General features: G+C 43.0%; 1 protein-coding gene and 1 pseudogene across 4 annotated transcripts in view; one reads left to right on the forward strand and one right to left on the reverse strand.

The window, feature by feature from the left end:
- The window catches only part of LRIG2 (leucine rich repeats and immunoglobulin like domains 2), a 68,491-nt gene extending 57,688 nt beyond the window's left edge, over nucleotides 1–10,803 (forward strand). For 2 of the 3 annotated variants that reach the window (XM_017869745.1, XM_017869747.1), the window contains 4 exons: nucleotides 393–842; nucleotides 2,210–2,359; nucleotides 5,098–5,388; nucleotides 9,490–10,341. In XM_017869745.1, the coding sequence (XP_017725234.1) occupies nucleotides 393–842; nucleotides 2,210–2,359; nucleotides 5,098–5,388; nucleotides 9,490–9,716 (1,118 nt within the window). In that variant the 3' untranslated portion in view covers nucleotides 9,717–10,341. Of the gene's footprint in view, nucleotides 1–392; nucleotides 843–2,209; nucleotides 2,360–5,097; nucleotides 5,389–9,489 lie in introns of all 3 variants that reach the window. The other variant, XM_017869744.1, reaches the window with a different exon arrangement.
- A 9,728-nt stretch (nucleotides 10,804–20,531) lies between these two features.
- On the reverse strand, nucleotides 20,532–21,672 carry LOC108528106 (glyceraldehyde-3-phosphate dehydrogenase pseudogene; annotated as a pseudogene). The gene has a single exon (XR_001885030.1). The product of XR_001885030.1 is annotated as a glyceraldehyde-3-phosphate dehydrogenase pseudogene (transcript).
- Between the last annotated feature and the right edge of the window lie 2,983 nt (nucleotides 21,673–24,655).

Consider the following 24,655-nt stretch of genomic DNA (forward strand, 5'->3'; position numbering starts at 1 on the left):
CCAGGATGGTCTCGATCTCCTGACCTCGTGATCCGCCCGTCTCGGCCTCCCAAAGTGCTGGGATTACGGGCTTGAGCCACCGCGCCCGGCCAGAATTTCATTTTTTTTTTTAAAGTTATTTTTAACCTTCTTTAATGGGTCACCCCTGCTCACCTCCTCCAGCTATTGCAGCTGCTCAGAACTTCTTACTTAGGATAGCTTGCCTAAGCTGGAATTACTGAGAAAAGATAGAGGCTTTTTTCAGGATTTTGTTCTGAAACATTAACTTCTAATCCTCCTATGAGTATATAAAATTACTCATTTTATTATACCCTCATTGATCTAATTCAGTAGGAATTAGGGAATAAAACTGCCTAACTTTTCATTTTTTTTTTTAAATGTTTTCCTGTTAGAGACACCCTCATTTATTAGACCCCTGGAGGATAAGACAGTAACCCGAGGTGAAACTGCGGTGTTACAGTGCATAGCTGGAGGGAGTCCTGCCCCTCGTCTCAACTGGACTAAAGATGATGGGCCTTTACTGGTGACAGAACGACATTTCTTTGCTGCAGCCAATCAGCTTCTCATCATTGTAGATGCTGGGCTAGAAGATGCTGGGAAATATACCTGCATTATGTCTAACACCCTTGGGACAGAACGTGGCCACATTTACCTAAATGTCATTTCATCCCCCAATTGTGACTCTTCCCAGAGTAGCATTGGGCATGAAGATGATGGCTGGACCACAGTTGGCATTGTCATCATTGTTGTGGTCTGCTGTGTTGTTGGCACTTCTTTGATCTGGGTCATTGTTATTTACCACATGAGAAGGAAAAATGAAGACTATAGTATCACAAACACAGGTAAGTAGTTACCCACATGATACCTATGGCTTGTACTTGAGTCAAGAATGTAGTATAGGATTAATTGTACAGTATAAAAAACAGCTGGTCATAGTAGCACATGCCTGTAGTCCCAGCTACTCAGGAGGATGAGGTGGGAGGACTGCTTGAGCCCAGGAGTTCAAGGCCCACCTGGGCAACATAGCGAGACCTCATCTTCTGCTCAAAAAACTGAAGAACTGTGATACATTACCTGATATGTGATAGAAGGGAGTTTTTGTTGTTAAAATGTTCAACTTCTTTGATATAACAGAACCTCTTTGAGGAAAGAATTTTGTTTATTTGAGATAGGGTGTTACTCTAACGCCCAGGTCAGAGTGTATACGGCTCACTGCAGCGTTGACTTCCCAGGCTCAGGTGATTCTCTCATCTTGGCCTTCTGAGAAGCGGAGACTATAGGCATGTGCCACTGCACCTAATTTTTTATGTTTTTAGTAGAGTCAGGTTTTGCCATGTTGCCCAAGCTGGTCTCGAACTCCTGGGCTCAAGCAGTTTGTCTGCCTTGGCCTCTCAAAGTGCTGGGATTACAGGCATGAGCCACTACGTCTGACCAATTTTAAGAATTTGTAAATACTTTTTTTTTTTTTGAGATGGAGTCTCACTCTGTTGCCAGGCTGGAGTGCAGTGGCATGATCTCGGCTCAATGCAACTTCCACTTCTCGGGTTCAAGTGATTCTCCTGACTCAGCCTTCCGAGTAGCTGGGACTACAGGCGTGTGCCACCACGCCCAGCTCATTTTTGTATTTGTAGTTGAGACGGGGTTTCACCATGTTGACCAGGATGATCTCAATCTTTTGACCTTATGATCTGCCCGCCTTGGCCTCCCAGAGGGCTGGAATTACAGGCGTGAGCAACCATGCCCGGCCAAACTTTACTCTTAAAAATGCATTACAGATGCATTCTCTTTAATGTCTAAGGCTCCTTTTCATCATAATTTTGCTGTAAGGAAGAATGGAGCCCTTGCGATTGAGATCGGTCTCTCTTTTTTTCCCTTGAATATCAAACTGGATTGTTGAGGTCAGTCTCTTACACCTCTCACCCTGAATCCTGCAAGAAAAGAAATCTAGTCAGACAGATTATGAAAGTGTGGCAGTAGATAAGATTTCAACCTTTAGGTTTTGTTTCTTTTGGTGAAACTTTTAAAGTGAAACTTTGAGAAGAATTCTAGTGAGAAATAGTTTTAGGGGAAGTACCAAGAGCTGTTGGGGTCCTAGGTACATACAGTTTTTCTTGCTAATAGTATCCAAGTGGAACACATTTGCAAAACAGTCTTCTGAGTGTTGACTTCAACTGCCTACCTTTGAGAGTTAAAAATGTCTCTTTTACAGAGGAGCTCAATCTGCCGGCAGACATTCCCAGCTACTTGTCTTCCCAAGGAACGCTGTCTGAGCCACAGGAAGGCTACAGCAACTCTGAGGCAGGCAGTCACCAGCAACTTATGCCTCCTGCCAATGGATATATACACAAAGGCACTGATGGTAATGACTCTGTTGTTTATGGTTACAATTTCAGCCTCATCTATTGAGTTTATTTTTCAGTCTGTAGTTTCTCCATTAATCTGAAGCAATATTTTAAAGTAAGATACCTAATGAAAGCATTTAGCCACGTGCAAAATAGGATGAAAATTGACTAAAGTCTTAACAGGATAAGAAAATCATCTTACAGAGTGGAGAAACACATTAAACAAGAGATTAGAGTACACAGAAGAGGCTCCCAAACTTGTGTAATTATAGGAAAGGGATGTTCTGGAAACTTTTTTCAGGTATCTCTTTCTTACCCTTTTCAGGCAGGGGCATCCTTCAGACCACATCCAAGGAAAGCTGGTTTCTCTTCTGACAGGTAGACATTCAGTAAAGTTTAAAGGGTAGCTAAGAGCCAGGCATGGTGGCACGCCTGTAGTGCCATCTATCCATGACGCTGAAGCAGAAGGATCGCTTGAGGCCAGGAGTTTGAGGCTATATTGTGCTGTGAGCACACCTATGAATAGCCACTGTACTCTAGCCTGGACAACATAGCAAGACTTCCTACCTCTAAAAAAATCAACAAAGGGTAGCAATGGTTCTTAGCATATATCAGAGAGATGTAAAGAGTTCTCTAATTAAATGAACCTACATCCCAACATGTAGAGATGCGTACCCATACACAGAGCTCTTCTCCCTCCACCCTTTTCATACCCTCGCTCCCATAGGGAGTGACAGAACTGAATGAATTAAGGGACAGAAGAATTGGGTTTGACTGATACTTCTTCCTTTTTCCAGCTCTGTGACCATGAACTAGTTACTTAAGATCTGAGCTTTACTTTTCTACTTTTTAAACAAAGAAACAATAGTTTGTAAAGCACTTCCCCCAAGATTCTCACAGATCTTTTCAACAAATCTTTGTGATACTTCAAATACTATACAAATGAAAGATATATTCCATTTCTTCAGAGACTTTTTTAGACTGTCAACAGAACTTTAATTGATAAATTGGATTTTATTTTGGCTTTTCATGAAAAATATACTAGTTCTGACTCTTTTTTTGTTTCTGAGAAAGAGTCTTACTCTGTCACCCAGGCTGGAGTGCAGTGGCACAATCTCAGCTCACTGCAACCTCCACCTCCCAGGTTCAAGCGATTCCTCTGCCTTAGCCTCCCGAGTAGCTGGGATTACAGGTGCGTGCCACCATACCCGACTAATTTTTGTATTTTTAGTAGAGACGGGTTTCACCATGTTGGTCAGGCTGGTCTTGAACTCCTGACCTTGTGATCTGCCTGCCTTGGCCTCCCAAAGTGCTGGGATTACAGGCGTGAGCCACCGCACCTGGCCAGCATTTCTGACTTTTAAAAGAATACTTAAAAGTCTATTCTTTGAAATATGTGGGAAATAACACTGCTTTCTGGGTTAAACTAAATTTTCACTCTCTTCCAGTTCTAACATTCTGTTGCATGATTTTGTTTTTTTGTTTTTTTGAGACAGTTTCATTCTTGTCACCCAGGCTGGAGGGCAATGGCGCCATCTCAGCTCACTGTAACCTTTGCCTCCCAGGTTCAAGTGATTCTCCTGTCCCAGCCTCCCATGTAGCTGGGATTACAGGCACCCACCACCACGCCCAGCTAATTTTGTATTTTTAGTAGAGATGGGGTTTCACCATGTTGGCCAGGCTGGTCTCAAACTGTGGACCTCAGGTGATCCACCTGCCTCAGCCTCCCAAAGTGTTGGGATTAGAGGCGTGAGCCACTGCTCCTAGCCTGTTGCATGATTTTGAATAAGTGACTCTTTATTTCTCACTCTCTCTTCTCTCCTTCATCATTCAGTTTTCAAAGCACATAATAATCTAGGGAGTTCATTGTTAAACCTATACTGTCAACCATGTACTTGTCAGGCAAGACTCCTCATTGTCAGAAGCTTTCTCTAGGGATGCTTGTAGCAATTGGTGTTACTTAACCTCTTGACTCATGAAAGTAATATGGTTTTTCTTTTTTTTTTTGAGATGGAGTCTTACTCTGTCGCCCGGGCTGGAGTGCAGTGGCCAGATCTCAGCTCACTGCAAGCTCCGCCTCCCGGGTTCACGCCATTCTCCTGCCTCAGCCTCCCGAGTAGCTGGGACTACAGGCGCCCGCCACCACGCCCGGCTAGTTTTTTGTACTTTTAGTAGAGACGGGGTTTCACAGTGTTAGCCAGGATGGTCTCGATCTCCTGACCTCGTGATCCGCCTGTCTCGGCCTCCCAAAGTGCTGGGATTACAGGCTTGAGCCACCGCGCCAGGCCTGTAACATGGGTTTTCATGAAGTGAAGTCATCATAACTCCTTATTCTCTGACTTAGTTTGCTTAAGCCAAGCATGTAGCACAGTACCAGCCTTATCTTGCTCCCTTGATTTGGGCATGATCTATCTATCCACAATAGAGATGTTTCAATGTAGTTTTCAAGAGCATGGGCTCTGGAGCCAGAATGGCTGTTTCTGCTCCTCACTCTGGCAGTATGACTTTGGTTAAGTTACTTCTCTGTGCTATAGTTTATCCTATCTGTAAAGTGGGGATAATAGTAATACCTCATAAGGATGTTGTGAGGATTAATGAATCAATTCACAGAAAGGGCTTGAAACTTCACCGACTTTATAAAGTAAGTGCTCAATACATGCTAGCAATGATGATGACAACCGTTGAAGAAAACTGATGATTGGCAAATAATAATTCCTTAACAGAAAGAGATTTAGATTCTTTTTCTTGTTATTAGGTGGCACTGGTACCCGGGTGATTTGCTCAGATTGTTATGACAATGCCAACATCTACTCCAGGACCCGAGAATACTGTCCATACACCTATATTGCTGAGGAGGATGTTCTTGATCAGACACTGTCGAGCCTCATGGTCCAGATGCCTAAAGAGACATATTTAGCGCATCCTCCCCAGGATACTACTGCCCTAGAGAGCCTGATATTGTCAGCTGACAGAGAGCCATCTGCCTTTCCCAACAACCATGAGAGGATAAGTGAAAAGAAACTTCTGTCCACACAGATGAGCGGTGGTAAGGGATGCATTTTTGTTATTTTGTTTTCACTTTTGTCTAATTGACTCTTCCTTCTGTCATATAGGTAGTGCTCTCATTTGACAGGAAGCAAACAGATTGGTATATAGGAGTAACTGACCATTGTTAAATGGTGTAAACTATAGCCAGAGATTTCTACATACTAGAGTTACAAAGAAGTCTTCATCTATAGAATGGAAACAACTTTTGTGGGGGTAACAAGATCACACTACTGAAAATTCAGAGGCCACACACAAAAACGTTTCATACAGGGTATTTATTTGAGACAGAGTCTCACTGTGTCGCCCAGGTTGGAATGTGGTGGCGCAATCCCAGCTCACTCCAACCTCTACCTCCCCGGTTCAAGTAATTCTCGTACCTCAGCCTCCCAAGAAGCTGGGACTACAGGTGTGTGCCACCACACCCAGCTAATTTTTGTATTTTTAGTAGAGATGGGGTTTAACCATGTTGGCCAGGCTGGTCATGATCTCCTGACCTCATGTGATTTGCCTGCCTTGGCCTCCCAAAGTGCTGGGATTACAGGCATGAGCCACCACACCCGGTATCATATAGGGTATTAATTTTTCTCCCATCTTTATTTAAATAAAGAATAAAATATGGGGGGCTGGGCGCAGTGGCTCACACCTGTAATTTTAGCACTTTGGGAGGCCAAAGCGGGTGGATCATTTGAGGTCAGGAGTTTGAGACCAGCCTGGCCAACATAGTGAAACCCCGTCTCTACTAAAAATACAAAAATTAGCCAGGTGTGGTGGCGGGTGCCTGTATTCCCAGCTACTCACGAGGCTGAGGCACGAGAATCATTTAAGCTCAAGAGATGGAGGTTGCAGTGAACTGAGATCGTGCCACTGTACTCCAGCCTGCGTAACAGAGTGAGACTCTGTCTCCAAAAAACAGTAATAATAAAATTTCAGCATAATTTGCTGATGGTTTTTACTGAGAAGATTTTTTTTTTTTTTTTTTTGGAAATGGAGGTTTGCTCTTGTTTCCCAAGCTGGAGTACAATGACGCGATCTCGGCTCACCACAACCTCCACCTCCCAGGTTCAAGCAATTCTCCTACCTCAGCCTCCCGAGTAGCTGGGATTACAGGCATGTGCTACCATGCCCAGCTAATTTTGTATTTTTAGTAGAGATGGGGTTTCTCCATGTTGCTCAGGCTGGTCTCGAACTCCAGACCTCAGGTGATCCGCCCACCTTGGCCTCCCAAAGTGCTGGGATTACAGGCATGAGCCACCGTGCCTGGCCTACTGAGAAGATTTTTTTTTTTTTTAATTTGAGATGTATTCTAGCCCTGTCGCGCAGGCTGGAGTCCAGTGGCATGATCTCGGCTCACTGCAACCTCTGCCTCCTAGGTTCAAGCGAAAATGTTTTGTTTTGTTGCTGTTCTAGCAGGTAAACATTTAATCTCAGCTTCACTTGGCGGGTGTTTTCTTCTATGAGGTACGATCAAGGTCATAAGTGAGAACGCAGTTTTGGGCTTGTGTCCCCTGTCTCACATGGCCCAGGAAAAGAAATATACATTATTACTGTATAGTTCAGGCATTTGATAACCACTTGGCATTTGAAACAAAACTCTTTCTAGATCATGGAGAGTAATGCTGAGCATGTCTTCCTGTCCATCCAAGCTTTTCATCAGCTTTCATCTTTCTGTCAGCCTGACATGCAAGAGCACTGGAATAGGGTAGGAGGTCAGGCTGGGTGCAGTGGCTCACTTTTGTAATCCCAGCACTTTGGGAGACCGAGGCGGGTGGATCACAAGGTCAGGAGTTCGAGACCAGCCTGGACAACATAGTGAAACCCCATCTCTACTGAAAAAATAAAAATTTAGCTGGGCATGGTGGTGGGTGTCTGTAATCCCAGCTACTTGGGAGGCTGAGGCAGGAGAATCACTTGAACCCGGGAGGCGGAGTTTGCAGTGAGCTGAGATTGAGTGATTGCACTCCAGCCTGGACATCAGGGTGAGACTCTGTCTGAAAACAACAACAACAACAAAAAAGATAGGGTAGGAGGTGAGAACTACAGGTTTCCAGGGGAAGGCAAAGTATACTGTGATACTCCTGGGGATGGTTCTGGCAGGAGTGCATGATCTAATGTCCTACGTTCGATTATGTCCCACAGGTTACAGGATCATACTTTTGATTTTAGTAGGACTTGGAACATTCAAGATGGTAGTGAGGGTACATGAAACTCTCTTCAGGATGAAATCTGGGCAGAGACTTATTAATTTTGCATTTACTACTTCATGTCCCACATTAGATCATTTACTCCTGCCAGAACCATCCATGAAAGTTTCTAAGATATGCTCGCTTTTTTTTTTTTTTTTTTTAAGATACAGAGTCTCGCTCTGTCACCCAGGCTGGAGTGCAGTGGCACGATCTCGGCTCACTGCAACCTCCGCCTTCCATGTTCAAGCGAGTCTCCTGCCTCAGCCTCCTGAGTAGCTGGGATTACAGGTGCCCACCACCACGCTTGGCTAATTTTTTGTATTTTTTAAAAATAGAGACAGGGTTTCACCATGTTGGCCAGGCTGGTGTTGAACTCCTGACCTCAGATGATCCACCCACCTCGGCCTCCCAAAGTGTTGGGATTACAGGTATGAGCCACTGCACCCGGTCTCTGTTGTTCTTAAGAGATTAAAGTCTTCCAAAGAGGTTACAGGTCAGAGGAAAGCACTATTATTGAAGCACTATTATTATTGAAGTTAATCTCTTATCTTTACATTAAGTGTTCATGAAAGAAATGCATCAGTAAATCCACTTTTACTGTTGGATGTCTTAGAAGCGTTAACACAAAAAGGGTTTAAGAAGGACCAGAAATGTAGTCCATCTTTTTTCTAACTTTAGGAGTGCCTTAATTTTTAATCTAGTCTGTAAGTAAGGAAATCAGCAAATCAAAGTGCTTTGGCGCATTGGCCATTTTTTACTTAGGGTATCCTAGCTGCTGCTTACTCAAAGTCTGGTCTGTTGACTGTGAGCATCACCATTACCTAAGAGCTTGTTAGAAGGATCCCAGCGCAGACCTAGCAAATCAGAGTCTACATTTAACAAGATCCTCAAGTTATTTGTGTGCATATTAATTAAAACTTGAGAAACCCTGCTCTAGCTTTTCACATGGATTTTATTTTATTTCTGGGTATTTGTTTTATAATGTCTGGCTAGCTTTTTCCAAAATGCACCTATGAAGTTAATATAATTTTCAGTAAACAGTCTTTGGGAAAATAGTTCACCATTGTACTAAAGAAGAATGAGAAATGCATATTTGAAACCAGTGCGCAGATAATTTAATATAGCTCCTTTGGCTATCATTTGTTGTTAGAATTGTTGACATGCTAGGAGTTGGAAGGGAATGGCCGTTTATTTTTAAAACAATTTTGTGACATATTTAAAGATGTAATGGCTGCACTGAATCAATGATTATTATCTATCATGAAACTTTCATTACAATATGGATACCGTTTTGTCTTTTAGTTCTTTTCCATGTGTCTAAAGAGTTTTATTTAAAAATTTTGTGGCTGGGCACAGTGGCTCACGCCTGTAATACCAGCACTTTGGGAGGCTGAGGCAGACAGATCACATGAGGTTGGGAGTTCAAGACCAGCCTGGCCAACATGGAGAAATGCCTGTCTCTACTAAAAATACAAAATTAGCCGAGCATGGTGGCACATGCCTGCAATCCCAGCTACTTGGGAGGCTGAGGCAGTAGAATTGCTTGATCCCAGGAGGCGGAGGTTGCAGTGAGCTGAGATGGCGCCATTGCACTCCAGCAACAAAAGCGAAACTCCATCTCAAAAATAAATAAATAAAATAAATAAATTTTGGCAACAGAACCAGTAAAATAACAGGTGAAAGTACATGATATATAGTATGATCTCAGTAAATAATTGGTTAGGTTTGTGAAGTAGAGGGATTTGAAAGACCATGTTCTGGTGGTGGTTTGTGTGTGTGTGCGTGTGCGTGTGTGACTGTGTTTGATTTCAGTGTCCTTATTCAGGAATATTGAACATCTTTATTTCTTTGAGGATTTGGCTAAAAGGATATTGTTTTACCAGTCACTACTGATAATTCTTGTCTTTCATTCTCAGAAACATTGCAGCGGCCCGTCTGGAACATAAACAGAGAACTAGGCCTGCCTCATCCTCCTTTTTCCCAGCAGCCAGTCCATGAGTCACCACAACTTCATCAAAATGAGGGCTTGGCAGGGCCGGAGCCAGACTGTTCCGCTTCTTCCATGTCCTGCCACAGGTTACAGGATCATGGTTTTGATTTTAGTAGGACTCGGAACATTCAAGATGGTAGTGAAGGCACATGAAACCCACTTCAGGATGAAATCTGGGTAGAGACTCATTAATTTTGCATTTACTACCTCAGAGCTCAGAAGAAACTCCGAAGTCAGCATTTGCTTTACTCTTTATGATTGCATCTGACTGCACCAAGGTGGGCCATGCGTTGTTTGGTCTTATACCTGATGAAGAAATGGTAACAGTTGACAGAAATGGGTACAGCTCATCAAAAACGTGCAGCATCGGCAGAGGGAAGATACAGGGCAAATGTGCTTCCTGATGGTTCCATGGGGATGTGCCCCGGTGTGCATCTGCTGTCAGGAAGAGTCACATTGCTGCTTAACCTGCTGGATTGCCCTAGTCTTCAGAATGGTCCTGAGAAAACATCACTACTTTGATGTTCTGCTTTGCCTTCCAAGGAGCAAAAATAACTTTGGAACCTTCTGGGAAGTGTGCCTGGGATTCTTCAGTGGTTTCAGGCAGATAGTTAAGACAGGCTTTGATATTCAAGGTCTTTGGCAAGAATCCCAGGCTTGACCAACTGGTACCAAGTCAAAGGTTTTTGTATTCTTGTGAATTTTTTTTTGTCCCTATTGCCCAGGGATGTCACAGTAAATATATGTACATTTATAAATAATTTTTGTATTCATTGACCATATGTGTTGGCTGCAATGTAAATATTTTTGATATGCCAAAATTATATATAATATTCAGTTATAATATTGACAAGTAGCTTCTCAGATCACAGATTTTTAAATAACTCGATTTAGTGATAACTAAAAATTTTATTTAAAGTATAAAAGCTGTGGCTCACACCTGTAATCCCAGCATTCTGAGAGGCTAAGGTGGGAGGATTGCTTGAAGCCAGGAATTTGAGACCAGGCTGGGCAACATGGTGAGACCCTGTCTCTGCAAAAAATAAATTTAAAAAATAGCTGGGCATTGTGGCATGCTGTTGTAGTCCTAGCTACTTGGGAGGCTGAGGTGGGAGGGTCACTTGAACCCGGGAAATCAAGGCTGCAGTGAGCTGTGTGAAACCACTGCACCCCAGCCTGGGTGACAAAGCGAGACCTGGCTCAAAAATAAATAAAATAAATAAAAAGTTTTAAAAACTTACCTGTTAAGAAGTATATCTATAGAGGCAGCTACTTAGTGATTGTATACACATAAACACAGTCTTGGTGTAATTAACTGCCTTCTTCAGTCCTAGAGGTTCATACTTCTGGTCATTTGCCATCTGTTTAAAAGTGCTAGGTGATACTCCCTTTCTAACATAAAAAGCTTGTTCTTTCAGAGCCTGGCAGTCCTGGCACAGCTGTATGTACCTAGAGGAAAACTTGTTTGGAAATTCCTTTCATTTCCTCCCCCTCTCGCTCCCCACTTCCCTCTTTTTTACTGAAACAGAAATTGATTGAGGAAAGTTCAGTCATTCCTTCAGGAACCAGTGAGTTAGATCGGGTTGTTACTTTATAATGAACGCTGCAAAAACTGGAGGCTGATTTAAAGATTGCAGAACTTGAGTCAGAATCATAAGCAGTAATGTGACATGAACTGGAGCCAGAACAGTTGCTGATATCAGAACCATCTCTTTCAATCTGTGACTTTGCTCTTGCCATGTTCTGACTGGGGTGAGCCGCTAGGATATAAATCACTATCACTGTCCATATTTGAGTCTGCACATCTTGTCATTATCTGCTTTAATGCTCTTTGAGTTGCAACAGGTGTATTAAATGAGTTATTTGAAATTCTGTGAACAGGAATTCTGTTGGTAGTGAAACAGGTTCTCACACCTGCTTGCTCAGAATGTGAAAATAATATTTCTGAGTCCTCGTTGTTCACTTTCTAAAGTGACTGTTGTTTGGTGTTGGAGTTGTTAACTGGGTTCTATTAGGCATGCTATATCTTGGCAAATATTCTCCATGATGAACTCTTCCTACTATCACAACCAGGACTATGACTGGATTTCTCAGTCTCAGTGCCCAGACTCACCATTTCTGATTGTGTCTGGAGAATGTTCTCCTGGAAAGGTATTCCATGTTCCAAAAGCTATAAAAAGACGCCCACTTTGCAACTATGGGTCAGTTATTTACTTTCTCAATGTCTCAGGTTGCTGAGTTCTAGAAAATCTCTGTCTCATTTACCAGAGGTCGTTCAAAAGTCTGAGATGGTGTATTGTCATGAAATATTTGTGAAATTTCTTACCATGAATTTGGAGGCAACCTACTTTTGTTTCTCGCTCTAGTTCTCCATTGGTCTGGCCTCCTGCTTCTCAGTCTTCTCTGACCTCTGTAAGTTGGAACCTTCATTGATACTTCTGTCGCACTTTGTACCTGACCTGGGTGGCCTTGCAAATGTTGACTCAGATTGTGGATTTTCCACTTTCTTTTTTTTTATTATTTATTATTTTTTTTTATACTTTAAGTTCTAGGGTACATGTGCACAACGTGCAGGTTTGTTACATATGTATACTTGTGCCATGTTGGTATGCTGCACCCATATTTTCCACTTTCCTCTGACTGGTTTTCCCCATTTTCTCCCTTGGGAAGTCTTGCAGATGATGCATACTTATTTGCTGTATTCAGCCTTCCATTATTAAGGATAAAATTGATCCCTACATTGAATCTGAAATTACCACTATATGGATTACTCTGACTCACTGCTGTCCAAGCTTGGTTTTCTCTTTGCTCACTTCCTGTCATATTTTCAGTTTGTCCAAAAGAGGTAAGCCATTTTATTACAGACTCATTACTAGTACCTGACATTATCCACCTCTGCTTTCACCTGATTCTTGTGGGGAATCCTCTTTAATTTGTTGTAACCTTCTCAGCAACTCTTCTGTACTTCACCTGTAGTGCCTAGCAAATTGTTACCACTCATAAGCCTGTAATCTTCATCACTCAGATTATTTGCAAGTAGAAATCTTCTGGAACCAATTGGTCCCTCTGACTTCTGCACTGGGCCACATCCATCTTCTTCATTGTCAGAATCTGAGTTTTCTGTCTTGGAGAACAGCTGGAAAGTTGTCTGGCTGTTATGACACAGTATCGAAATACTAGACTGAGTTTTAGTTGTTTCTAGTTGTGTTCACTTTGTGCTTTCTCTAAATGGGAATATCTTCTTTCAGCAAAGTTCTTCATTGACCAGGAAACCAAAGATTGCTTCTTTTCTGAGTTTGTTTTGTTTTTAACCTTTTACCAGTGCACAGTATATCTTAAGAAGGGAAGGGTGCTCTTGGGAGTAGATGAACATGCAAACATTCTTTTTTTTTTTTTTTAATTTGAGATGGAGTCCATCTCGGTCACCCAGGCTGGAGTGCAGTGGCATGATCTCAGCTCACTGCAACCTCTGTCTTCCAGGTTCAAGCAGTTCTCTTGCCTCAGCCTCCCAAGTAGCTGGGATTACAGGCACACCACCATTTCCCCTTTTTTTTTTTTTTTTTTTTTTTGTATTTTTAGTAGAGATAGGGTTTCACCATGTTGGCCAGGCTGGTCTCAAACTCGTGACCTCAGGTGATCTGCTCTCCTTGGCCTCCCAAAGTGCTGGGATTACAGGCATGAGCCACTCACCCAATCCCAAAATTTTTATACTGTAAAGCCTTGGAGTGGTCCTTGTTTTGTATAAGTGATTAAGCCAAAAAGTTTTCTTCAATTTCTGATACCAAAGCCTTTAGGTAAATAAAGAACTTCACACTCTAATGCAATGTAATTCCTTCTTTGTGCTTTCTAATTTCCTTACACAAGCTGTCCAGTTCTCTCCTCTAAATCCAATATTACTCACTAGATAATTTCAGCCACTTAAATATCTATTTTTAAGTTCTTGTTCAAGGGTTCTAAACTCACATAATTTCTCAACTTTTTGCCAGAAAGTTGAGCATTTATTCTTATTTTCAATCCTAAGTGTTCATCCACAGGCAGCAGCCCTTCTTGAGCTGTTTAGTCCTGCCACACCTTTTTCTTTAATATGTCAGCCTCTGATCATTTTCACTTTGAACTTAAAGATCACAATTTCCTGTCCCTTCAATCTGCGATCCCTCTTCTTCCTTTCTTACTAGATTATGGTGTAGTCTGTACTAGACTGACTCAGAATTTAGACCTCGTTCGCTTCCTGACTCTGCTTGTTACTAACTTTGTAATCAAGGGTGAGTCTTTTTCTTCTCTAGGCTAGATTTTCTCATTTATGAAATGAGGACATTTTTCTTTTCTTTTCTTTTCTTTTTTTTTTTTTGAGACGGAGTTTCACTCTTGTTGCCCAGGCTGGAGTGCAATGGCACAATCTTGGCTCACCGCAACCTCCGCCTCCCAGGTTCAAGCAATTCTCCTGCCTCATCCTCCCTGATAGCTGAGATTATAGGCATGTGCCACCACGCCCAGCTAATTTTGTATTTTTAGTAGAGACGGGGTTTCTCCATGTTGGTCAGGCTGGTCTCAAACTCCCGACCTCAGGTGATCCACCCGCCTCGGCCTCTCAAAGTGCTGGGATTTCAGGCGTGATTCACCGCGCCTGGCCTGAGGACATTTTTCTAGATGCTGTAAAGCCCTTTCCAGCTGTAACATTCTATGAATCTGTAATTCCCTCCAGGAGCTAAGGAGGGTTATGCTACTTTAATAAAAAGCTGCTTTCATGACATTTGTTCGAGTAGAACAAAAGTGATGCTGCTCATTCTGACTTGAGCCAGATATATTTCCTTTATAGCAGGAGTAATGGTCTAAGAAATACTCATTAGGAGAAAAAAATTCTGCTTCTAAACAGTATTAGTAAACAAAGAATCTTGACTCAGTTGAAAAACCACCCATTGCTCTCCAGAACAGAATGTCTGAATGCTGGTTTTACAGCACACTACAGTATCAGAATGAGTTGACAGGTCTACCACAACTAATTTGTAACTAGTTTGTGACTCACCTTTCCAATGTATTCAAAGTTATCCCTATAATTATTATTACTCTCGCTCAAATTCTAATAGATTTCCTGAATGGAAAAGGTGGAGTTAGGGCGAGGCTGCCAGAGACTGTGCCAGTGAGCATCAGCTGTCACGTGTGAGAGGGCAGATGACAGCCTGTGAGCCAGTGCTCTAGAAAACTTCGTGTAGGAGGCCGGGCATGGTGGCTCACGCCTGTAATTCTAGCACTCGGGCAGGCTGAGGTGGGCAGATCACGAGGTCAAGAAATTGAGACCATCCTGGCCAACATGGTGAAACCCCATCTCTACTAAAAATACAAAAGTAAGCTGGGTGTGGTGGTATGTACCTGTAGTCCCAGCTACTTGGGAAGCTAAGGCAGGAGAATCGCTGGAACCCAGGAGGCAGAGGTTGCAGTGAGCCAAGATCGTGCCACTGCACTCCAGCCTGGCGACAGTGAGGCTCCATATCAAAAAAATAAAATAAAAAATTAAACAAACCAACCCGTGTAGGAGTGCTGCCTCTCTGCTCTAGCAGTGGTCCTTCTACTGACAGTGCTGTCAGAGTCTGGTCTCCTAAAGAGCCAGGTCATTTTCCATTATGTCAACTCAGATGGTTGAGATGTCCTTCTTAGATATTCCTAGCTTGCCTACATAACTAGTCAGCAATCTATTTAAATGTGAAGAGCCTATCTTAAATAAACACACACACACCCCTAGGAAAAGGAATTCCTGAAACTTTTCATTATTACATGTTTTTGATCAAGCAATATGTTAACCCTCTAAGCAGGATTAGTGTCCCATGAGTATTTCTTCCAGCAGAATCATTTCTGCTTAATGCTAATCAGGAATGTTGCAAAGCAAGGTTAACTGAAATGCTGAGGTAAATACCTCCTTTCCCCACTGCCCCCTAGTGAGCACTTTATTTCAGTAGGAATACATAAATTCTCTTGATTTGCTTGTCCCCTTTCAGGCCGATTCTCCAAGTCTACCTGGAAGAAAAGACAGTATTCCTTGAACTCCGTGCCCTACTGGCACAGGATCTACACTTATGCCATTGGCTCTCTGTTACTCCGCAACTTGTTTTATTTTTTTGAGACAGGGTTGCACCATGTCACCCAGGCTGGAGTGCAATGGTGTGATCGTGGCTCACTGTCGTCACTGCAGCCTCGATATCTCAGGCCCAAGTGATCCTTCCACTTCAACCACCTGAGTAGCTGCACCACCACACCCAGCTAATCTTTGTATTTTTTGTAGAGATGGGGTTTCACCTTGTTGCCCAGGCTGATCACAAACTCCTCGGCTCAAGCAATGTCCCCTCTTTGGCCTCCCAAAGTGCAGGGATTATAGGCATGAGCCACCGCACCCTGCAGTACTTTCCCTAGTATACAAGCTACTCTCTTGAAAAAAATAGCAGGAACCCATTTCAATGTGCAAGTTCCCCTAAAGTGCTACCTCAGAATAACTTTCATGTTTAAAAACAGCTGTCTCACATCTCCCATTGTTAGGTTGTAAAAGGAACATTAAGATGTCAAGCAATTTAGATTCTGTTACCCATTTCCCTATGAAAACAGAGATGTGTTAAAAGTCTTTAATTACCGAAAGAGTCGTCATAAAAAATAAGAATTCTATTCCAGAAGACAGGAATTATACACAGGGAGGTGTATTATATACTTGCTAATAAATTTTGTGTAGGCTTTTTAATAAATTTATCTGATAATGGAATAATCAGCCTTTTTGGTAGAAAGGTATATACAGAAGCTAAATCATCATCTGTTAATAGTGTTTAAGAAATTTCTTCATTGAGATGGAATATGGGCAAGATGACCTTTAAGGTCTTTTTCACTTTTATCATTATCCCCAGAAGCAATCTGATAGTCTTAAAACTTTGTCCTTTCTAAGTCCTTTGTATTCATGTTAGAGCTCTTCAGGAAACCAGATAATTTTGGGCTTTGGTTGGCAAAAGGGGTCTGACCTGTGTTCGTAGCTGGGAACATGAAACATGAAATTCTAGGCTTAATCTTCTGAAGAAATCTCTAAGTAGTTACTAGCATAAATGGCATTACTATACTAACAAATTTAAAAGCCTATAATGTATTAAAACTCTTTTTTACTCTTGATTACATTTTTTTTGTAAGACAGTCTCGCTCTATTGCCCAGGCTGGAGTGCAGTGGCACGGTCTCAGCTCACTGCAGTCTCCACCTCCCAAGTTCAAGCGATTCTCCTGCCTCAGCCTCCCAAGTAGCTGGAATTAATTACAGACACCCGGCACCACACCTGGCTAATTTTTGTATTTTTAGTAGAGACGGGGTTTCACCATGTTGCCCAGGCTGGTCTTGAACTCCTGACCTCAAGTGATCCACCCACCTTGGCCTCCCAAAGTTCTGGGATTACAGGCATGAGGCACTGTGCCCAGCCCTCTTGATAATTTTTATTCTTGTTTCTTCTTATCTGTGAGACTACTATTAGAATGGGGTTGAGATTGTGGTGTTCAGTTTTATACCAATATTTTACCCAAGTGTGTCATGGCCTTTTCTAATCATTTTATTAGCCACAGAAATGCCAGAAACATAATGGAATAACAGGTAAATTTGCTGTCATTTTATGCCACATCCTCTTCTTACTTTGCTTCTTGATACAGATTATAGAGGTAATTGTGAAGACAGTTGAACCTTCGAAGATTGAGCTAAGATTCTTTTTTTGGCAACCTGCAAGTAATGTTTCATTTTTCTATTACATGATCTCTTTCCCCATACAGCTGGCAGATGTTTCCCCTTTTCTACCTTAAACTTTTCGTTTGGAGTACAGTCTAAACCAACATCAGTTAGCCTTTTCTTTTTTTTGGACAATTGTCTGGTTCATTGATAAAAGTAATGAGTTTGGAACTAAGAGATATGTTATAAGCTGCACTTAACCCCTGAAAACCCAAGAAACATCTGGAGGTTTTGTCAGTAGTAAGGTAGGGGGGGTTGTGTGTGTGTATAGATGGAATAGGGTGAAGGTGAAGAAACAGCTTGACTTGTGCCTGTTTTCAGTTAAAGGAGTAAAGTGATCTTCTATCAACTGTAACTATCTTGAAAGAGAAATTGATGATCACATGGTCAAGTACTCTTGGAATGTCTCTTTGCTGTTTACTGTGGCCTCTTTACAATGGTGAGATTTATTTCTACCCTCTACTTTCCACTATTATTTCTTCCCCCTATTGGATAATGCCAGTCTGAGCAGCCCTAATACTAGATGTACCTAAAAAGAGATATAAGCCAGGTCATTGTTCAGTGTAGTCATTTCTTAGTATCTGTTTATATTTTGTCACACATCAGAATGTATATTTTATAGAGCATGTGTTTGTCTACTTGTTTGTCTAATATGTCTTTAATAAAGCTAAAATACATTATGATTTTCTGGTCTTCTTTTGCCTAACATACAGCAGTGAAATGGTACATTTTTGAGTTTGTATCCTTTTGAGGGGGGCTTCAAGTAGCTGTACAAATGAGAACAGGGCAGAGTTGCTGTCCTTTAGTTCTTGCCAAGTCACATATTGCCTTGAGCCTGCCCCAGGCTGCCCCTGTAGCTGTGAGCTGTGAGGACAGGCACTGTGTGCTCTCCTGCTTCCTCTCTGGTGGTATCCACTGTGGTGCTAGATGCCTGGCAGGTATGGAAACAAATACACTTCATAATTCATTAGAAAATAAGAGTGTTTTCTGCACAGGGAAGGATATGAAGGCAGCATTTTCTAATTCAGTAAATCTTTGATTAAGAGGATAAAGAATGTCAATATTCTGGTCAACTTTGTTACTATATCATAGGGGCCATTTTCTTTGAGGCTACCGACTCTTTGAAAGCTCATAATATTTACCCCATCATGTACTTCTACTGCACTTTATTCTTTTTTTTTTTTTGAGACGGAGTCTTGCTCTGTCACCCAGGCTGGAGTGCAGTGGTGCAATCTCAGCTCACTGCAACCTCCACCTTCCGGATTCAAGCAAGTCTCCTGCCTTAGCCTCCTGAGTAGCTGGGATTACAAGCATGTGCCACCATGCCCAGCTAATTTTATTTTTAGTAGAGACGGGGTTTCACCATATTGGCCAGGCTGGTCTCGAACTCCTGACCTTGTGATCCGCCTGCCTCAACCTCCCAAAGTGCTGGGATTACAGGCGTGAGCCACCGCGCCTGGCCAAGCACTTTATTCTTTAGGAGGCACTTTCCACAGACATGTCACTTGAATTTCACAACACTCTTAGGATATAGATTGGGCAGACAATTTTACTTTCCACAATTTATAGTTATGGAAACTGGATAGGTGACATTATCACATAGCCAATATCAAAAGTTTTTGTTTCAGCTCACCCACTTCCTCCTGTTCTTTAAAAACTTTTGATGATAGGTAAGGAATAATTTCACCAAGTCCCAGGCAGCCCATCCCTGACAGCATTGGCCAGAAAGACAGCAGAATTTGAATCCAGGTTTTCTGACTCAGATTCAGGGTTTCCCCACTATGATACCTTCTAATTCAAGCAGAGTATCTTCTCTATAGTCTGCGTCAACACTTCAGTAAAACCCTCCGGACACTGATCACTTCCAGTCTGAAAGTTTGGACTGGAATTTACCCTAAGTAAAAAATGCTTTTTGCTAAATTTCTAATAGAAAATTAGACCTTTTTTTTTTTTTCTGTTTTAAGGTGACATGCAAAAAAAAAAAAAATGCCATGGTGTTAATTGTACTTTTTGGAGTGGGACATGCTAGGGCCTATATGGTAGCATCCTGCTGAGTTATGAAAGATATTTGTTCACACTTGTAGATATTTAGAGGTTTGTGACAGTGCTTAAGCTATCTGTGCTGAAGGACTAGTTGCCATGGATCAATACTTTTGTAAAGTGCAGTAAGAATGAATTTCTAGAAAAATTAAAATACAAACATAAAATTTTTATTACAGATTCAACACATAAAATTACTATCAAACTGCAGTTAAAATTGCTAAATGCTTATTCTCAGTTTCTGTAGTTTATCGTGGACAAAGCAAATACTTTGTGAACTGGCACAAGTCTGCAGATCACTTCTGTAGCAGTATTGCTGGAACTGTGTAACAGTGCATTTATGTGTCAGGATGGGAATCGGCTTTACTTATTTTGGGGATTCCTTTTAGTCTTGCTGGTATGATATGATTGAAACTGAGGACTGGACTTTGTCTAGAGGCCTCTCTGGCTAGAAGCAACAATTAAAACACCTTTTCAGCTCACTGACTTCCTCCTGTTCTTCAGCTCCTCACTTGCTGGGTAGAGCATTTATAGCATGCTATTTGTTTTCCAGGTCTGCTGCCTTTCTGGCCAGTGCTCTCAGGGATGGGCTGCCTGTGACTTATTATAAGAGAAATTCTATCACAAGAGAGGGAAAGGGAAAAGGAAGTACATGGGTCATTATACTGGGAGGAAGGTGGTCTGATGCTATGGAGTCTGATGTGGACTTGTGGGTGATCACTAGAGTAATACTCCATTTGGGCTGTTTCTCTTTCTTTTTTGAGACGGAGTTTCGCTCTTGTTGCCCAGGCTGAAGTGCAATGGCGTGATCTCGGCTCACTGCAGCCTCTGCCTCCCGGGTTTAAGCAATTCTCCTGCCTCAGCCTCTGGAACAGCTGGGATTACAGGTGCCTGCCACCATGTATTTGGGCTGTTTCATTCACCACCTCTACTGCTTTGTTCAGCCAGTCAAGAAATGTTTCTTGAAATCTCTAGGATAGAGATTTTTCCCTGTTCATTTAGTTCTCAGACCCTCCCCAAGGCCAGTCATCAAAGCACTGACAAAAAGAGGTAAATAGGAAGTTTTAATCATAATTACTGGGAAGAAATGATGCAACTAATAGCAAATACATTCTGCTTACGCCTTTCAGATACTGTGAAGCATTTTACCTACTTAACATTTACTTAACAACACTCCCTTTGAGGATGATTTTTTTTTTTTTTTGCTGAGCATGGGATTTTATTGATGGTATATGACAAGGTGGGGCTCCCTAGGCCCCTCCCCCTTCAAGGCGTCTACATGGAAACTGTGAGGGGAGATTCAGTGTGGTGGGGGACTGAGTGTGGCAGGGACTCCCCAGCAGTGAGGGCCTCTCTCTTCCTCTTGTGCTCTCGCTGGGGCTGGTGGTCCAGGGGTCTTACTCCTTGGAGGCCATGTGGGCCATGAGGTCCACCACCCTGTTGCTGTAGCCAAATTCGTTGTCATACCAGGAAATGAGCTTGACAAAGTGGTCGTTGAGGGCAATGCCAGCCCCAGCGTTGAAGGTGGAAGAGTGGGTGTCGCTGTTGAAGTCGGAGGAGACCACCTGGTGCTCAGTGTAGCCCAGGATGCCCTTGAGGGGGCCCTCCGACGCCTGCTTCACTACCTTCTTGATGTCATCATATTTGGCAGGTTTTTCCAGACGGCAGGTCAGGTCCACCACTGACATGTTGGCAGTGGGGACACGGAAGGCCATGCCAGTAAGCTTCCCATTCAGCTCAGGGATGACTTGCCCAAAGCCTTGGCAGCGCTAGTAGAGGCAGGGATGATGTTCTGGAGAGCACCGCGGCCATCACGCCACAGTTTCCCGGAGGGGCCATCCACAGTCTTCTGGGTGGCAGTGATGGCGTGGACTGTGGTCATGAGTCCTTCCACAATACCAAAGTTGTCACGGATGACCTTGGCCTGGGGTGCTAAGCAGTTGGTGGTACAGGAGGCGTTGCTGACGATCTTGAGGCTGTTGTCATACTTCTGGTGGTTCACACCCATGACAAACATGGGGACGTCAGCAGAGGGGGCAGAGATGATGAACCTTTTGGCTCCCCCCGCAAATGAGCCCCAGCCTTCTCCATGGTGGTGAAGGCGCCAGTGGACTCCACGACGTACTCAGTGCCAGCATCGCCCCACCTGATTTTGGAGGGATCTCGCTCCTGGAAGATGGTGATGGGGCTTCCATTGATGACGAGCTTCCCGTTCTCAGCCTTTACGGTGCCATGGAACTTGCCATGGGTGGAATCATACTGGAACATGTAAACCATGTAGTTGAGGTCAATGAAGGGGTCATTGATGGCAACAATATCCATTTCACCAGAGTTAAAAGCAGCCCTAGTGACCAGGCGCCCAATACGACCAAATCCGTTGACTCCGATCTTCACCTTCCCTATGGTGTCTCAGGGATGCGCTGGCGATGCAAGAGAAAATGTGACTGACTCTCGAACAGAAGGAGCACAGAGTGAGGATGATATTATCTCCTATATTATGCTGTTCTTGCATTGCTATGAAGAAATACTTGAGACTGGGCAATTTACAAATAAAAGAGGTTTAATTGGCTAACAGTTCTGCAGGCTTTACAGGAAGCATGGTGCCAACATCTGCTCAGCTTCTGGGGAGGCCTCAGGAAGCTTAAAATCATGGAAGGCAAAGCGGGAGCAGGCATATCACATGGAGAAAGCAGGAACAAGACAGAAATTGGTGGGGAAGTCCCACACACCTTTAAACAACCAGATCTTGGGAGAACTCACTCGATTCATAAGAACTGTACCCCCACGATGCAATCACCTCCCACCAGGCCCCACCCACAACACTGGGATTACATTTCAACATGAGATTTGGGTGATGACAAATATCCAAATTCTGTCATGCCCCATTGTACAGAGGATGATCCTGGGTAAGCAAGTTGCCCACATTCACATAATTAGCAAGCAGTACAACTAGGAGTTGAAATTATATCTTATTTCAAAGTACACATTCTTTCCCTGTGCCTAAGAAAGGGAAAAAGTGAGCTTTTATAAAACTCCTACTTTGTCATTTAGTCTTTCTTGTTGGCTAAACTGTTGTCCTCCCAACCCTCTGAAATTCAATACATCGAAGTCCTATCCCTCAGTACCTCAGAGTATAATCATATTTGCCGATAAGGTCTTTAAAGAGGTAATTAAGTTAAAATGAGCACAGAGCAAAAACCAAAGACCATGTATGGATTCATCAAGAAGGAAGCCACAGAGAGAGCTCTCAGAAGAAAGCATACTTGCTGACATATTGATCTTGGACTTCTAGCTTCCAGAGCTGTGAGAAAATCAATTGTTTAAAGCCATCTCGTCTGTGGATTTTGTTATGGTAGCCCAGGCAAACGAATATGGTCCCTCAGCCACCCAGCCAGGCTGGTAGGATTTTCTTCAAATTTTGCAAATAAGAAAGTTGTCTCAAGCTATGTGATTAGCCAGAGGTCATGTGCTCCAAAGTCCCTGCTCTTTCTACTGAGCCACCTTGTCCTCTGACCCCAGCTGGTTCTTTTTATACTGAAATCCACTGTAGACACTTAATTTTTTTTTTTAAGACGGAATTTCACTCTGTTGCCCAGGCTGGAGTGCAATGGCATGATCTGAGCTCACTGCAACCTCTACCTCCTGGGTTCAAGTGATTCTCCTACCTCAGCCTCCCGAGTAGCTGGGACTACAGGTATGTGCCACCACGCCTGGCTAATTTTGAATTTTTAGTAGAGACGGGTATTCTCCATGTTGGTCAAGCTGGTCTTGAACTCCCAACCTTAGGTGATCTGCCCGCCTCGGCCTCCCAAAGTACAGCCTGAGACTTAATATTCTTTTAGACATTCTGAGGAGAAACTGGAAGTGAAACTGACAAACATACTGGCTAGCATGCTAGCAGTTCTGATGCACTGCACATCTCCAGGCTCACCAAAGTTCAAACAAAAGGCATCTGCAGCACTGAACCATACTTGCCACAAAACAAGAAACTGGAATGTCTTTAGATAAATGAGTGCATCTGGGGACAAAGAAGCAAGTTACTTGGAGCTTTCAAGAGTAAATGCTCTTAAGCTTCTGTCTTATTCTTTCTTCCCAAGGACAAACTGGATTTTGAAATCAATATATAGAATCTCATCTGTGGAATGACTGGCTGCTCTTGAGTTATACTCAAAATCAAGTCGTTTAATTTTGTCTCTTTTCTAAATGCTCCATCAAAGCCCATGTGAATTTCTCTGTCTTGAAAACAGTAGGTGTGTGGTTTAAGGTCAGCAGTTCGAGAGGCTAGTTTGAATTATTTACTCTGGGCAAGCTCCAGAGGCAAGCGCTCGGGTATATGTTCCATGCCAGAAACAGCTAGTGCAGAAAGAAACAACTGTCATCAAATAGTGAATTATTGCCACCTCCATGGTTTTGTTCTTTATACACGTAACCTGGGGGTGGCTCAGGGACTACTCAGATAGGCTCTTACGAAAAAGGAACTTAAGGCTTTTTTTTTTTGAGACAGAGTCTCGCTCTCTCGCCCAGGCTGGAGTGCAGTGGCCGGATCTTGGCTCACTGCAAGCTCCGCCTCCCGGGTTCCCGCCATTCTCCTGCCTCAGCCTCCCAAGTAGCTGGGACTACAGGCGCCCGCCACCTCGCCCGGCTAGTTTTTTGTATTTTTTTAGTAGAGACGGGGTTTCACCGTGTTAGCCAGGATGCTCTCGATCTCCTGACCTCGTGATCCGCCCGTCTCGGCCTCCCAAAGTGCTGGGATTACAGGCTTGAACCACCGCGCCCGGCCCTTAAGGCTATTTTTTAGGTGTGTGAAGTTGAGCGTTTTGACTGTTGGAGAAGCACAAAGCCATCATGAGTTGCAGGTCTGCAGGAAAGCGGAGCATCATGTTGCCAGGAGCATTACCTTTTGGGACCCACTCCTGCACATGCACCAGCTTTCTCACACCTTTTCCAGACCTCAGTCACTTGTCTCACCTGCCAAATGTGTACCATTTCCCGAAGTGCCCGAGTGTAAAAGACTATAAAACCCAGGGAGGAGGAGAGGAGTTTGAACACTACCTCATGTCTTCCCCTGCTGAAAGCTGCAGTGTTTCTGCCTGTGGGCAGCCTTAATTTAGAGAAGGCCCTAAGACCTTTCTTAGTTCAGGGAAGGGATTTTGTAAAGATAAATCCCAATTTACAGAAATGACTGTTCACGTTGACCAGAAGTCCTTTCTTGTGTCTAATTTAAGTTCTATCTGATGTAAGACTTGTTAGTGAAGTGGTTACTGCACCTGGTGGAAGAATTTAAGAACAACATTTCCTCTGTAGCTCTTGAGTGCAGGGG

This window comes from Rhinopithecus bieti, unplaced genomic scaffold (assembly GCF_001698545.2).
Source record: "Rhinopithecus bieti isolate Rb0 unplaced genomic scaffold, ASM169854v2 scaffold_3040, whole genome shotgun sequence".
NCBI lineage: Eukaryota > Metazoa > Chordata > Mammalia > Primates > Cercopithecidae > Rhinopithecus > Rhinopithecus bieti.